General features: G+C 40.7%; 1 protein-coding gene across 4 annotated transcripts in view; it reads right to left on the bottom strand.

The window, feature by feature from the left end:
* Nucleotides 1–17,032, bottom strand: part of LOC136437058 (probable ATP-dependent RNA helicase DDX17) — a 70,418-nt gene that overhangs the window by 33,401 nt on the left and 19,985 nt on the right. For all 4 annotated transcript variants that reach the window (XM_066431506.1, XM_066431507.1, XM_066431505.1 and 1 more), the window contains exons 2-3: nucleotides 16,597–16,828; nucleotides 12,369–12,465 (exon numbers count right to left, since the gene is read on the bottom strand). In XM_066431506.1, the coding sequence (XP_066287603.1) occupies nucleotides 12,369–12,465; nucleotides 16,597–16,828 (329 nt within the window). The remainder of the gene's footprint in view (nucleotides 1–12,368; nucleotides 12,466–16,596; nucleotides 16,829–17,032) is intronic.

A 17,032-nucleotide genomic window follows, 5' to 3' on the forward strand; every position in this document is an offset into this window, starting at 1 on the left:
AACAAGAGTTCCACGAACCCATACCTTCGTCAATGGATGGGTTGGTAGTTGGGTGGGATGTTATGAAGGATGCAAATGTATAATGGTAATGTGGATTGGATATGCGGAAATAATGTAAGTGATTTGTTATGTATGGAAAGAAGGCGTGGAGGGTAGTAAGGTGTTATAGCAGGGAAGTCGTTGTTTGATTAATTGTTTGATGTTGGATGTGGAGTAGATTTGTGCTGATGGAAAGTTGGAACGCTTTGGCAATAGGCTGAAGTGTTTTGTGAGACGATGGATAGGTGGGTTAGAGATTTGTTTGTTTAGTGGAAGTCTGGATAGGAACCTTTTAAAATTGGTGCAGGGTACAAAATGTTGTCAGTTTGTGATGGTAGTGTGTTTTATTTTGGATTTAGGTAGGTGATTGATGTGAAATGACAATGTTGTAATCTTTCACAATCAGTCAGGAAGTGGGTGAGGTTGTGCAAAAGAGGTCCTAATTAGCATGATCCACATTCCGTTTTATTCACTTATCCTAAAGCAACCTACACCTCCAATATGACATCTATGGCATATGCCGTAAGGGAAATATGAAGTCTCTGCATAAATTATGCAAACGAGGCCCTCACTAGCATGGCACACATTCTGTTGTATTCACCTTTCCTGAAGCTACCTACACCGATATGACATCTGTAGCATACGCTGTAAGGGAAATATGAAATCGCTGCATAAATTATGTAAATGAGGTCCTCTTCATCATAATGCACATTCAGGTACATTCACCTTTCCTGAAGCGACCTACACCTTTAACCTTTGCTTGGTCATAAACACCTTTATCTAACTTACATATGTTGCAATATTGACAGGTCTATAATTTTCCTATTAGATGAATTATGGTGTTTTTGCATTAATTATGCAAATTAGGAATTTATTTGCATAATTGTGTACTGTTGATGCTCCACTTTCCATAAACTACATATGTTACATGTATTTGAGTCTGATAATGGAAAACACTGCAAGTATAGATTTTCCTCATTAGCTATGCAAATTAAGTCACAATTAGCATAATTTGCACTTCATTGTGTATATCTCTGTCTAAGCTACCTGCATACTACATATCATGGAAATCGGTTGTTCCTTTGTTCAGTTATTCTCCTTAGAAGATGTTCACAAAAACGCCCCTGCAGTTCCCAAGGAAGCTGCTAGGGGGCCCAAACCTACACCACTTCTTTATTACATCACAAGCTATCTTCCACCCAAAAATCAAGACCACAGCACGTCCAGGTCAAAAGATAAAAAAATTGAAGTTCTGCTGCAGTACCAAGGTCACATACCAGGGGGCCCAAAATCGACCTTGAACTTCGGCTTCACAACACCCGCCCACATACCAAATATCATCGTAATCCATCATAAGGTTCCTGAGTTATGCTGACTACAGTAGTGCGGAAACACAAACAGACAGACAAACAAACAGACAAACAAACACACACACAGACACACCCAAAACTATATCTCCATTTTTCATGGAGATAATAAAAAGCTACCTACACCTGCATTAAGACATCCTTAGCATTTAGCATTTCCTTCATCAAAGTTCACCCCACATCTGCTTGTTTTTTTCCAAGGCCATTCATCATTATGTAGTCACAACACGTCCCAGCTTAAGCACATGCTTAAGCATACAACATAACACATTTTTACACTTTTCTCGTTAATTATGCAAAACACTTCGCCCAAAATCTAATCATCTTGAGATTTCCCACATACACACCGACACACCAACTACGACAACAAACCATCCAGGCGTTCTCGACTTATTCTGTTCACTAACAGACACACAGACAAGCATCATCGAATAACCTTCTCGACGAAGGTAATAAGCTTGAGATCAGACTGAAGAGTGGTCTGTATGTCAGCTAAACTAGGGCCTGCAGCAGAAGGGGTAGTGTCGTCGGCGTACATCACTATGTCAGACTGTGTAACAACAGTAGGCATATCATTGGTGTATAATGCAGAAAAGTAGTGGGCCTAAGCAGCTTCCTTGAGGAACGCCGCTGTTGCACTCTTTATGAGACGATACACTTCCATTTACAAAAACTGTCTGTGTTCTATTAGACTAAGTCAAATAACTTCTTAGCCAACCTAAAGCAGATTCTACAAAACCATAGCATTTTAATTTAGCCAGTAGGATTTCGTGATTAACAACGTCAAATGCAGCACTGAAATCCAGAAGAACAGCACCCACTAGATTACCCTTGTCAATTTCCTCCAGCCATCTATCTGACATTTGCACAAGTGCACTCGATGTAGAATGACATTGTTTGTATGCGTGCTGGCAGTCAGATAGAATATCATTGAAACAAGGTAAGTTTGAATTTGATGTTTACATATCTTTTCTATCATTTTACTTATTGCGGGTAGGAGACTAATAGGACGGCTGTTGGGTCCGTTCAGTGGAAGAGCTTTGTTTTTTATGAGAGGGATGATCTTAGCCTGTTTCCACATAGTAGGAAATACTCCTTGGCTAAGTGAAGAATTAAAAATGTGGCACAAGGGTTCTGCTATATAGTCAGCTGAGATTCTCAGTAAGGTGTTGTCTTGTACGAACGTTTCAAAATGATCGTGGGTTGTCCTTGCGGTATTTTTGTCTTCCGTGTCGAGTGAATTAGGTTGTGATCGGTGTAACCTAACGAAACCGATTTTGTGTTTGTAAATATGTCGGACCTGTTTGAGGTCAATACATGTTTTAGATGAGTTGACTATTCTAGTTGCTTGATTAACAAGCTGAGCTAGGTCTAGTGCAGAGCATTCCAGCTGAAGCCTATCACGCAAGGGGCAATGGTTATCCTTCCAGTTTACATTAAAGTCTCCTAGTACTAACACTTCTTGATCAGTGTGAGTAGCATAGTCAAACATGTTTGTAATCTTGTGAAGATAATCAATTTTTGCACTGGGCGAATAGCAACCAGTTTCCAACGGAACTGTTCAGACTCCTCGAATTGACACTGTATTTGTCTGTTACTTGAACGCGAGGAGCGTATCCTCCGTGAGCAGATCAAGGAACAAACTTGTACCATTGCAGAACTTAGTTGGTTTGTTACAACCTTCCATCATTGGTGTGACTGAGACTTGGCTGGGACCGCACATAGATGACAACAAACTCCTTCCATTTAGTGACTATTATATATTACGTAGAGACAGACACTCTGTCAGTCCTGGTAAGAGAGGTGGAGGGGTTCTTCTAGCATTATCGCATAACTTGAAAGCCCAGCGCCTGTCTGAGCTTGAGTCTCTATCCAGTGAAATCCTTGTATGTACCATTAGCCCTTTGGCTAGTTCCCACTCAAAAGTTGCAATCATAGTATGTTATAGGGCTCCAAACCATGATATCACTGTCTTCTCTACTGATTTGAAATCTCACTGGGAATTGTTTCAAGAAAATTTCAGGATTACAATTTCATGGGGGATTTCAACTTACCTGGAGTTGATTGGACGTACTTAGATACAGACAGAGATGGGTCGGTTAATTCTTTTATTGATATTGTTGGGGATTTCCACTTGACCCAGATTAACTATGTTCCTTCAACTCACCATGGTAACTTACTTGATCTCGTTTTCTGTAATTTCCCAGAGAAATTCTCCCCTGTATCCAAAGTGGACCTTGACTTTGACTCAGATCACGCTATTATTGAGTTTAAGGTGGACATTCAACCACACCCTAAAGCTAAGATATGTAGACATGTATATGATTTTAAGAATGGTGATTTTACTGGCCTAATTAACTATCTAGAGGCTTTTCCACTGTCTGAAAACATCGATCCCTACATCTCTATTGATACCATCTGGGAAAGATGGCTAACTGCAGTCAAATCAGCTGTGGACAAATTTGTACCTAAAAAAGTCGTCAAAGATATGACTGCACCACCTTGGATTAACTCGGAGGTTAGACATTTACAAAAATGTAAGCACATTGCATGGGCTAAAGTCAAACAAACAGACAAACTAAGTCATTGGGACAAATTTAGGCGACTTCGGAACAAATTGAAGACGAAGCTGAATGCTAAGTACTCAAAGTATGTCATCAATTTGGGTGACTTAGTACTGAGCAATCCCAAAAGATTTTGGTCATTTTTTCACACCAAAACTAAGTCTAAAACTCTTCCCAACAGAATGAATTTCCATGATAATTATGTTGAGTCTGCTCAGGATAAGGCAGACATGTTTAATGAATTCTTTTTCTCTGTGTTCAACTGCACGGACGATGAAACCCCATTATGTCAAATGTGCCAAAAATTTCCATAGTTTCTTTTACTGTAAACAATATTGTTGATATTCTCAAGAACTTGGAGGTCAATAAGGCCACAGGGCCCGATGACCTTCCAGCGATGGTCTTAAATAAGTGTGCAGCTCAGTTAGCTCCCTTTTTGAAATGCTATTTGAACTATGTTTGAACACTGGAAAAATCCTGAGCATTTGGAAGAAGGCAAATGTTGTTCCAGTGTTCCAGAAAGGGGATAAGAACAATGTTACCAATCATAGACCAATTTCTTTACTACAAGCAAAGTATTTGAAATGTGTATTTTTAATTCTGTGTTTCCGCTAGTCTCTGACTCTCTGTACCCCCTTCAACATGGATTTGTTAGGGGTAAGTCCACTACAACACAACTGCTAGAAGTATATGACGAAATAGGCCAGGTGTTAGATGCATCTGGGCAAGTTGATGTTATTTTTTTAGATTTCTGTAAAGCCTTTGACACTGTCTCTCACAAGTTACTTGTACATAAACTGAAATTATTTGGGTTTGATACATGTAGTCAACTCCTCAATGTAATAAGTGATTACCTGTACGATCGCCACCAAAGAACAATCGTTTTGACTGTTATATACTGAGTTGATATTCGTGTGTTTCCTTCAACAACTTTTGACTTGAATTTAATTTATGTTCATTTACCACCTGCTTTCTTGAATTGAATCATTGTACCAGGTGTGTCCCTTTTTGTGTTTCCACTTTATTATGCTCATATTATTTTGTTACTCAGTACTGCTATTATTATGATTTATTTCTGATTATCATTATTTACTACTGTACCTCCTACATTTCTCAAGTTTATGTATTCTTATGTATGGTGTCTTATAAGCCCGTATGGGCTGGGCGACTTTTGTCGCAGGACACGGAAATAAACATTCATTCATTCATTCATTCATTCATTCGTAGAGGGTCACAAGTCCAACTATCTGCCTGCATTGTCCGGGGTCCCTCAAGGATCAATCTTAGGTCCATTTCTATTCTTGTTATTTATCAACGATTTACCTGACCACGTACAGTCTGGAAGGATGGCCATGTTTGCTGATGATGCTAAATGCTTCAAAAGAATTAACACTGTTTTTGATTATATTTAGATTTCAGTCTGATTTGGACAGACTTGCATTCTGGAGTGAAACATGGCAAATGAAATTTCATCCCTCTAAATGTTCCGTGGTCGGTGTTACATGCAAGTCTTCCCCTATAGATTATACCTATAACATAGATGGTACTGTACTTACTAGATCTGTAACATATGAGGACCTAGGTCTTCAGGTTTGTCATGATCTTAGTTGGAATACTCATGTAAATAAGAAAGTGTCAAAGTGCAACTCAATACTTGCCATGATTAAGCGATCTGTTGGTTACAAAGCTCCCTTCATAGTCAAGCTCAACTTATATCGTTCATTAGTTATACCACATTTAGATTATTGCTCCCAGGTGTGGTCCCCGCACACGAGATTGTTCATGCGTAAGGTCGAGGGAGTTCAACGGAGAGCCACCAGATTCTGTAACAACAATGAACTGTCATACAGGGATAGACTTACCACCACTACTCTTCTGCCACTGTGTTATAGACGGGAGCTTTTCGATGTATTATTTCTTTTTAAATGTTTTCGTGGTTTTTATCACATTGATCACATATCTCATTTTGTCAATGTATATGTACCTAGTAGATCTCTTCGCTCCACTGATCAATTCAAACTTACTGTTCGCCTTTGTAAAACTGAAACATTTACCTTCTCATATTTCAGTCGTATTGTCCTTATCTGGAACACTTTACCTGTAACAATCCGCCAACACATGTACTCAAATCTCAGCATTCTATCAGTCAAGAAATTACTAGCTACTTATTATGTATCACAGGTAAACTCCATATATTCAACTGACAACATATGCACCTGGTCTTCTATCTGTTGATGTAATAACTGCCTGGCAACCTAGAATCATACCTCTTGTTTTTCTCTTGTTAATTTTTTTGCATTGTATTGTATTGTATTGTATTGTATTGTATTGTATTGTAGTTTTATTGTATATTTGATGAGGAGCCGGCCCTGTAGAGAAACCAGGTTTCTGTTGCTGGCTCCTCACAGATTTGTTTTTAATCTGGAAAGCTGAATAAATAAATAAATAAAAACCAATAAAACGTGGAATTCTTTATATACATGTATATGACCTGTTGGATACAGAAGGAAACTTGTTCTCTTCTTCATGGCTTAATGATGAAATTCGGTTTTGTTATGGACAAGTTAGAGTTTAATCAATATTATTATCTGCAATACTGATGATCTGGAAAAAAACCCTAGATAAACCTCCAACTGTAGGTCCCATCTTACCCAGCATATCGAATCATTCATGGTCCGAATCACTCATGGTTAAAACCAACAAAAATTAATAAAATTATCTATTTGTCATTTCTTCAGAAAGAAAACATAACTTGTAATCCAGATAATATACAAAGATACTGGGAGAATGAATTATGATTATTCCGTGGAAATATGTTTTTCAGCTTATCTATAAAACTACTATTTGTCCAAAATTAAGATTTTTTCAATACAAAATACTCCATAAATTTTTACCAACTAACAAAATGTTATACATATGGAAAATTAAAGAGAACCCCTTTTGTATAAACTGTGATGATGAAATAGAAACCGTGAGACATTTATTTTGGGATTGCCCTAGGACTTGTAAGTTTTGGAGAAATTTAGAAACATGGTTTAATATTGTAACAACTAGGGCTTTGAAACTAGATTATGGAATAGTTATTTTAGGAGATTTATGGGAAAATACTAATTCGATTGTTAACCTGTTAATTTTGTTAGCAAAATTTTTCATTTTCAAGCATAGAGACCAAAAACTTGTATCAAGTCACTTCATTTAATCACTACATTCACTGTCCGTTGTGAAGACACACTATACTGTAACGTTGTGTGCCGTGCCTTGTTCTATGTAACGAGTTGTTCTATGTAACGAGTAAAGTCGTTATACCGAACGGGACCGGCCGTTCGAACATAGAACGGCCGATCCCGTTCTACCGTTTGAATAAACAGTTGTTTGAGAAGTTTCAACACATGCAGTCGTGCCTGTACTTGTGTCCGTGTTTCTCGACCTCTCATATTGGTGGCAGCGGTGGTCCTTTTGCCTACGGGTTCACGTTATCATTATCGAAATAATGGCTGACCTAAGGCTCAAACAGCCCCCATCTTTTGATGGAAACGACGATTTCAACTTGTGGAGCCAGCAATTTGATGTCTGGGCGACGGCTCAGGAATTGGATGGGAGAGCGCAGCAGAGGGCATTCCCGACATTTTTGACGGGAGCTGCTTTTGGCTTCTACAGTGAGTTGACGGAAGAAGACAAGGCGGATCTGGCACGTACGAGGCGGGCTATGGCCGGTCCGTTTGGAAGACCGGCGCAGTTGGAGGAGTTTCGTAGAGAGGCGAACGCTAGACCTCGTCTCCCAGGTGAAAGTTTGTCGGTTTATGCGGCTGATGTTCAGCGGATGGTGCGTCTGGCCTACCCAACCTACAACGAAGTAACGTTGTGTGCCGTGCCTTGTTCTATGTAACGAGTTGTTCTATGTAACGAGTAAAGTCGTTATACCGAACGGGACCGGCCGTTCGAACATAGAACGGCCGATCCCGTTCTACCGTTTGAATAAACAGTTGTTTGAGAAGTTTCAACACATGCAGTCATGCCTGTACTTGTGTCCGTGTTTCTCGACCTCTCATACTATACAACAGAACACATAATAGCAGAAAGACGAAACAAGATTCAGACGCATTACTTAAAATGGGACCCACTTAAACTGGCATTAGGTTAATTATCTTCTCCTCATTCTTTATTTATATTATGTTATTTGATTGCTGTTAAAAGTGTCACTATTGTTATCTCTTCTTTATTTATATTAAGTTATTTAAATGCTGTAAAAAGTGTTATCATTGAATTCTTTTCTTTATTTGTATTAAGTTATTTGAATGCTGTAAAAAAAGTCTTACCATTGATTTCTCTTCTTTATATATATTTTGTTATTTGATTGCTGTTAAAAATTGTGTTATCATTGATTTCTCTTCTTTATTCATATTCAGTTATTTGACTGCTGTAAAAGAGTGTTATCATGGATTTCTCTTCTTTATTTATATTGTGTTAGTTGGCTGTTTATCTGTTGATTCTTGATTACTTTTTCATTTGTTTGTTGTGTCATACTCTTGCTTTGGATCCATGGTTTATGTGTTGCCTCATTGTATTATTATTTTGTTTATTTGTATTTTGCAAAATGAATTTTAAAAAAAATTCTGGTACACAGAAATAATGTTGGGTAGTAGTAGTCCACTGTTTTCTGCTGCTGCAGTAGTACAGTGGGGCTTTCGAGTTATGCATCAATGCCCCGCGGGTTTTTGCGTGTATCCCCGCGGGTTTTTGCGTGTATCCCCGCGGGGCAAATATTGTGTCACGTAACCCGCAAGGCGGAAAACGTTGTGTGAGACCTTCAGGCCAGCGGCGTTCCCGAACTCACGGACGATCAGTTCAGCGCCGATGGAATCCCTCGCGGCCATTTGTATTTTGTGTACATCGTTCACATTTCACGGCGACAATTTTTTGGGACCGGTTTATAATGAGCTTGCGTGTCCGTACCGTAACAACTGATTAGAGCGTCCATTTCACAACAGTAACGTTGGATACGACAAGGATATTTTATAATGTCTTTGGATACAGTGATTGATCGGAAGAAGCCAGGTTTCTTTTTTTTCCAAGCGGTGCGCATGAGGCTGTTGACCCCAATAAATTTGGTTACGCAACTTGCGTTGACATAAGTGTGGCGGGACGATAATGTTTAAGTTCGCGGTTCTAAAAAAGAAAGACAAATAAGAGATTGGTAATAATCAGATTTTGAGTCATACATGTTGAAGACTAATTGATTTTTTTTCAGCGTAGATTTCGTTGCCGACCTCGGACACTTTCATCACTGCGTTTCGGGCTCCTGATCCCCGGTCAGAGACTGGGTGGGACTTTCATCGCTCTATGACGATCAGACTTGTTAGATTGGCATTTACTAAAGGTTTTGTCTGAGAAAAAAAGCCTTTGGCATGCGGAAAATGGCATCATGATCAAGGATATTGGTCCGTTCTTGATTTTGACGCCGCAAAATCGTCATGCAGATTAGGAGATTCCAATGTAAACTTTTCCCCCTTATACGGATCAACGTAGGCTGGTAAGAGATCATATTATACTTTATAGCAGAAAAATATCAGATTTTACCGAGATTGATTTCTGTCTTGCACTTGCCGCCCAAGACGGTCATTTTATGCAGTAATGAACAACTCCCTTTAATCACCTGTAAAAGCTTGCACGCCGACGAGAAAGTCAAACATGCCCCTGTAGATCACAGCCTGATATTTTCGAATTTTCACAAGCATCGATACGAGCATTGTAATTTTGCATCGGTGCCATTTAAATACAGTTTTGACAGAAATAGAATACTAGTAGATCGACCACAGTTGGATTTTCGAATCTCAAGGTTTTAGGCTTGCGCTTACCTGTGTCCGCCGGCTGAAACTTCAGTAATTTTACACAGGGCGCCGGCGGGTCTTCGTACACACGTGCTGACTCATGATCAATAGCGAAGAGTGTGTGTAACATGTTAATAAGTAATAAAGATAAGTAATATAAAGAGTATCGATAAAACAGGAATGTTATTGTACCCTATGCGTAGTTGATTTAGAAAAGTAAACAACGAATCTCATCCACTGCGACAGTAGAGTCAGTCCCCCCAGCCTGGCTGTTGCTATGTAGACTCTAGATCTACCAGTTTCCTCCGGTCGCTGGGAAAATAGTAGAAATTGGCCAAATAGAGTCAAATGTTTGAAGGGAGTTGGCTACGGAGAGAGGGTCAAATTTGCAAATTTGACCCTCTCTCCGTAGCCAGCCCGAAGGAAGATAACTGCAGGTCGACGCTTGTCAAATAGACATGCCTCTCCCATGCCGTGTGCCTTGTGTACCTGGTAGCGGGACCTCCAGGACTTTGCACAAGTACAGGAGCCGTACGGGTCATAATAATTCCCTGACAATCATTCCGATAGCCTTTTGTTCGGAGCTCGAATTTGTTATTGTTATGCTAAGATAGTTTATCTTTGCCGGAAGATTACCAGACAAATTGTTCTATTTACAGTAGCGTCTACAATGATTAAACGTACACTCTTCATTATGAGTACAAGTACATAATACCGCTACCATGTGATGCCATTTTCTTTGGGTGGCCCTGACGCTAGCCGCGGCAGCGAGGCGTCCGTGTCGCATCATCGGACACATCATGATTTGCGGTGTTAAAAAATCATGCCTTTTTTTAAGAAATATAAAAAATACATCTTGGTGGAATGACGCCACTAGTGTTTATTTGTTCTGTTTTTTATACCGTATGTGCTGCAGAGTCGGCTGTCTCTAAGTGTTGCCAATTTGCTCTAGAGTCCGCTCGTGAAAATTGTTGCAAAATCTACCCGAAACAACGTGGTACAAAGCGGCGCCGCTGCGTTCTAGATTGAAGGTCTCACACTGCAGATCGGGCTGCGGGACAGACCGACGGCCCGCAGGGATACACGCAAAACCCCGCGGGGATACACGCAAAAACCCGCGGGGATACACGCAAAAACCCGCGGGGATACACGCAGAAACCCGCGGGGATACACGCAGAAACCCGCGGGGATACACGCAGAAACCCGCGGGGATACACGCAGAAACCCGCGGGGATACACGCAGAAACCCGCGGGGATACACGCGGGATTTGATGCATAACCCGAAGACCCCACTGTAGAAACATCCTGCAGCCGCAATCAGTCTTCTTTTAATCTTTTCCACTTAGTCCGGTTCGTCGCGAGCTTCCTTAGCTCCCGTAGGTTCCTTTCTGACCGCAAAGGTCCTTGCCCTCTTTCTTTTAGGTTTGCCCTCAGTCGACTCAGTAAGTCTTTGCAATGTCTTCCTTTTCTGGATCTGTATGTGTTGGATCCTATCAGGGCGAAATCCAAAGCCTGTTGTACAGGTGTGTCGGTCGGCATTCTTAGAATGTGTCCGAACATGGACCACCTGGCATATTTCACTTTTGTTGATAGCGGACTTGTGTTACACAGCTTGTACAGTATAATGTTGGGTGCACAACATGAAATAAAGTAGAATATTGGCAAATTATATTCACTAACTCTACTGCTTGTCTTAAAACTTCATTCTCAAATTCTATAGCTAACTTCAAAATCTAAAAAATACACCAAAGTACACTACTATAAAGGTTTTATCTTTTCTGATACTCTTAGATTTCAATAATATAATGTTAACTAGTGTACAATTGTACCTCTACCCTATAGCCTACAAAAATATCTAGGTGCACTGGTGCACCCACGGTCAAAAATTAAGTGTACAGCTCCAATTTTGGGTGCACAAAGTTGCACAAATAAAAAAAAATAATTTGCACTCACTATTTCGAGCCCTGATAACTGTTCTGACTCTGTTTAATCTGAACCCTGATTTCCAATTGGATCTGGTACATGTACATAGTTCACAGCTCTTCACAACTCCAAGTACACGACTGATATGCTACAAGTTTCTTTCTCTTTCTTCTTAGATTACTCGGGTTCATAAATAATAGCATTCATATTCAGACCAGGGCTGTCTCCCGGACCCGTTCCTCTGTCCCGGGACGGAAAGTTGCTTGTTGGGACAGACAAAAATTTCACCCCTTCCGCCTTAAAAATTGTTAGAAATCTATAAACCTGTATCTATCATTTATCATATCAAGCTTAAAAAAATAAAATACATGTACTGTAAATACATTCAAGTTTGCATGGCTTTTGTTTCGCGCTAAGGCGAAAACGGAGTGTTTGCGGTGGTTTTTAAGTTTGCGGCAGCGTTATAGTCACATACTGGTACAGTATTGTAAAAAAATAAAATCGCCACAAATATTTCTGCATTTACAGTAAAGAACAAACAACCAACATGAACAAAACAATGAGTGGGACAGAAAGAAAGACAGCCATGCATTCAAGTCAATTGGTCCATATGGAACCAAATAAGACAACGACATAAGACAACTGACCAGGGAATGACCCTTCAGCAAAGGTTGTGACAGGTTTGGGGACATCTCTGCCTCGCACTGTGATCTGTCTCTCCGTAAGGTACTGCTCTACTGCAGACTGGGCAGTCGGGAAGAAAACAACTTCTTCAGTCACACATTCTTAGCAGCAGAACACAGTGGACTACTAAGGACATATGTGGCACTAATTTATAATGATACACTTCTACATGTTCATATTTTTGGCACACTGTTTTATTGCTATATAATTAGCATGACAATGAAATTATGACAGTAATTGTAAATTTTCACCACTGTTGTTTGTTTCAAACTCAAACTTCAGTCAGAGATACATTGCATACATGTATGTACTCCAACTAGTGCTGCATACCTAAACCACGGACTTGAATTAGACTGGACCTAACATTCAGGTGCAAGTCCAAAAAAAACTAAACGTCTGGAAACAAGTCCGGCCTTGCAAAAAAATATCTCTCACTTATATTCTCCTTTTTGTTCTGAACAATCTTAAACCTTCTTTAGAAATTTCCGTTGGGAAAGACAAAATCACTACAGCTGTATTTGAGTTTATCACTGACATTTTGTGTTTACCGTATTTTCTCGATTAAAGTACGCACTTTTGAAACTTTTCAAGATCCAAAAAGTGTCTCAGGATATCGCCAAAGCGGGGTGTGTACTTTGTTTGAGGTCACTGTCCCGACAAATTGGAACAGAACCTCAAACCAGCCGGAACAAGGACGTGGGGACCTTTGAATAACACCGATTAGTCCATATAACGTTTAGATAAGAATGTTGACGCGTGAAAATAAAGTTGAACTTCAATAAACGAGAGTTTTTCGTATGTGTATCATTGATATTAACACGAAATATAGGTACGTACCGTACTAGTACACAAGAAATCTGACGTACTGAGCACCCGGCACCCGGATCAAGTCATGCCGTCGGCATGGTTTGGCACCCAGCCGATCCCAGTGCCCAAGGAACCCGAAAAGATACCGGCACCGTAAGTACACCATATAAGCCATCGGTACTGACATGAATTCGTTTATTTTGTGATTTTCGAAGAAGAAATACAAATCCCGATCCCCGGTGACGATGTTGTTGTTTTTAGGTACGTTTCACTTCCGGTAACTTCAGCGGCAAAATTCTTGATAAAAAGGCACCCTAAAACATCTTCAAAGTGGACTCTTTGACAGAGGACTCCTTTCTTTTAACGTTGGCCTGTTAAATTCTGCGTATATATAGAATACAACACGGGGTATTCCGTATCACCCGAGGTCCCAGCCCGACCGCGGGTCGGATCGGCCGACGGCCGTAGGCCGGAGGGCGATCCGACCCGCGGGAGGGCTGGGACCGAGGGTGATGCGGAATACAACGTGTTGTATTTTATTTATGTCATACCTTGGCCATACCCACCCGAGAAAACACACATTTCAATGCGGAATGCGCCAGAAGCTGAGGGAGTTTTGTGTCCTCGAACAAGAAACTGTAGCAACATTGATTCCAATCTCCGAATCCGGTATTCGAATTTCCGACGGCCGCGCAACCGACGCGTTCGAAATGCGTTCGAAATATTCTATGGAAGCCTGTGTGATAACCCTCCCGAACCCTATGTGATCCGGATAGTTATCACACGGTCCGGAACACCCGTATCAGGCCCAGGCATGACATAAGCACTAATATTAATGTCATAATACGCATAATTTCGGCAGGTATAACAGAGCTCAGACATAGAAACATGGCCAGTCTCGCTGCCTCCATTTCCTGCCACGAATTTAGCAGCAGCCAATAAGAGATGCGTAACGCGATTTCGTCACGCAATTTTTGCATAGTATTACGCAATACAATTGCAAGGTGCGGAAGGCGTGTCGGGGCAGCGAAGGACCCGGAAGGAAAACATTGAAGTTTTCCAGTTTTCGGTTGGATTTAACGCCGTATTTGACGGGGAAATACCGGGTCTCGAACTTATATTATTTCGGTCTTACAGGAAAATTATAAGAAAGTAGGCAGCCTAGATATATAAGTAGGAGACGATTTTCGCCATAAGCCCGTTTCTTTTGACGGTTTTCTGCCGGGCCGATCGGTATGCGTTGCCGTGCAAACTATAACGTTATATGTTATTTTCAAGTTGTTGCGTTCTTTGGATTTATAATTATATAAAGAAATAACTATATATCGACAGTATCGGGAGAGTGTTTTCTGAACACATCATTCTTACCCAGTGTTGTGGATATGATCGCAATTTTCCTCCGATGATTTGCAAATCTGTACCTCACGGCCGGCGTTATCATATGATAACTAGTGGTGCGTACCGGTTCGCCAAACCGGTTTCGGACTTGTAAAAACGTTTCGGTCCGAGTGCAAAAAAAACAAAACGCTGAGAACCGGTTCTGGACTTGTAAAAATTACATCCTCTGTTTTGTTGTAAACTATCTAAAACCTTCCTTTGCCAGTGGCATATCATTTCTAAACCCTGGTAACGCTGTACACAAACTAGATTTTGAGCTCTACTTTTCAACAAATTTCTCGGAAGTAGACAAATATTGGGCCGAGAAAGCTCAAGCTCACACACACACACGCGCGCTATCACTCTCATAAATTGTGCTAAGTTTTCAACTGAGACACAGAGATTGACGTCCAACCAAACAAATCAATAAGTTACCGATACTTTTTCCCTCTTTTGTACCGATAGTCAACTTGTTTTGATGTGTCTGAAACGCTAAAATCCGTCGGAAAACACGGCAGCGTGTGGGGACGGCAAATATATACAAACATGGAGGCGTTATTCCAACCAACTCCCGCCGAACCTGAACCTAAACCCCTGGACTCGAGTCCGAACCTAAACCTAAACTTGGGTTTAGGTCCGCACCACTATGGGTAACCATGATAAAGTTCAACGTATTTTGTAAAGGATGAAACAGTTCCGACTAGAATACTGCAAGAAGTCACAACACAATCACTTATTAAACGACTTAAATGTATTTTTAAACAATTATTTGTGATAGTAACCGCCTTCAGGACATGTACTCGTCAGAACATTTAAACTGTGGCATCGCCTGGAGAAGGGGTGCATACTAAAAAATATTTGGGGTTTTCTTATTTTACGTTTCAAGGCCACAAACTTAACTGGAACTTTGCCCGAATCAGGGGTGTGCAATTTAATCGAGAAAATACGGTACTTATAGTATTCAAATTTCATGTAAGATTTATGCCAATATGCTATTTTATATGTAACCGAAAAAATATATTCTTAGCACACATGTGCCATGGATTCAGGTCTGGACACATAAGTCCAGACCTGAACCTGAACCTCTGGACTTGAATCCGGACCTGAACCTGAAAATGAGTTTAGGTATCCAGCACTAACTCCAACTTTCCAATTTCCTCTGGATTTGAGATGACATGTACACAGTTTCATCTATAATACAAATGCTGAGATTGTGGCTTCTAGAAGTTTTTGAGGTTGGCATGTTTGAGGTTAACACGAGTAAGGTTGAGGTCAACACGATAACTAAAGAACGGCTGGATGGATTGATGGTTTCATATTTGGTGTGTTGGTAGGGTGTGACAAAAACTGAAAATGATTAGATTTGGGTCCCCCTAACAGCTTTCCTTGGTACTGCAGAGGAACTTCCAGGTTTGATATCTCATGTTCTGGACATGATATGTCACTGACATGTCACAATTTTTTTCCACAAATTTCTTATAATAATCATTGTAATAAGGCCACGCCAATTTAATTTGTTGCTTATTGGAATAGCTTCTTAAAGCTCAAAAAAAGCCACATACCTAAAAAGTGTGGTCATATTGATCATAAGTTATATTTTTCATTCATTAAAACTATTTCTCAATATCAATCCATATATTACATGGCAAAAGGTAATTTTGCTAATGAAATTATAGTACTAGATGGAAGAAAGGGGTGCATTGCATAAAATGAGCCATGCAAAGCTGAAATTTGAATAATTCTCTTATTCCTTATGTTAATTGTTATGTAAACCCTTTATATCTTCATCCCAGACTATTTGCAATTTTTTTCTCCCTGTCGGCCCAATCTTTTTTCTGAAAAGATCCAAGAAGCAACAAGTTAAATTGGTGTGGCCTAACACAATAATAAAATGGACGAGGTAAATAGGTTCTAGCAGCCCCGCAACTGGTCAGGCCCCGTGGGAAAGAGGCCCTATCAGGCCCTGACAGCGAGAGATTGTGTAACACAGGCTAACACGAGACTGACCTGTGACACGTTGGAGACGCTCGGATGCTCCCTGTAGAAGTTCTTCTCAAAGGGCGGGAGTTTGGATAGGTCCCACTTGGGTTTGCGGAGACGTTCTCCTGGCTGGGAGCCCTTCAGACTGGGTCGGCTGCCGCCCCCAATGTTGTACCCGGAGCCGAACCCCGGCCTGCCGCCACCACCGCGTTCCCCGCTGCGCCCAAACCTCGGCGGACTGCTGCCACGACCTCCATACCTGTGGGAAAACAGGAGCAGCTTTGGGGAATACTGCAGGTTGGGGAGTACTGCAGGGTTATGTTAGATATCAGGGCTCAAAATACCACTTGCATGTGCTGGCTTGCGCATGTAAAATTGGAGCGTCTCCCCGTTGGAACACTTCCAACTGAACTCTCCGTCATATGGCATTCACAACACAGGAAAAAGACAGGAAAAAGGATTA

The sequence above is a fragment of the Branchiostoma lanceolatum genome, chromosome 6 (assembly GCF_035083965.1).
Source record: "Branchiostoma lanceolatum isolate klBraLanc5 chromosome 6, klBraLanc5.hap2, whole genome shotgun sequence".
Lineage (NCBI taxonomy): Eukaryota > Metazoa > Chordata > Leptocardii > Amphioxiformes > Branchiostomatidae > Branchiostoma > Branchiostoma lanceolatum.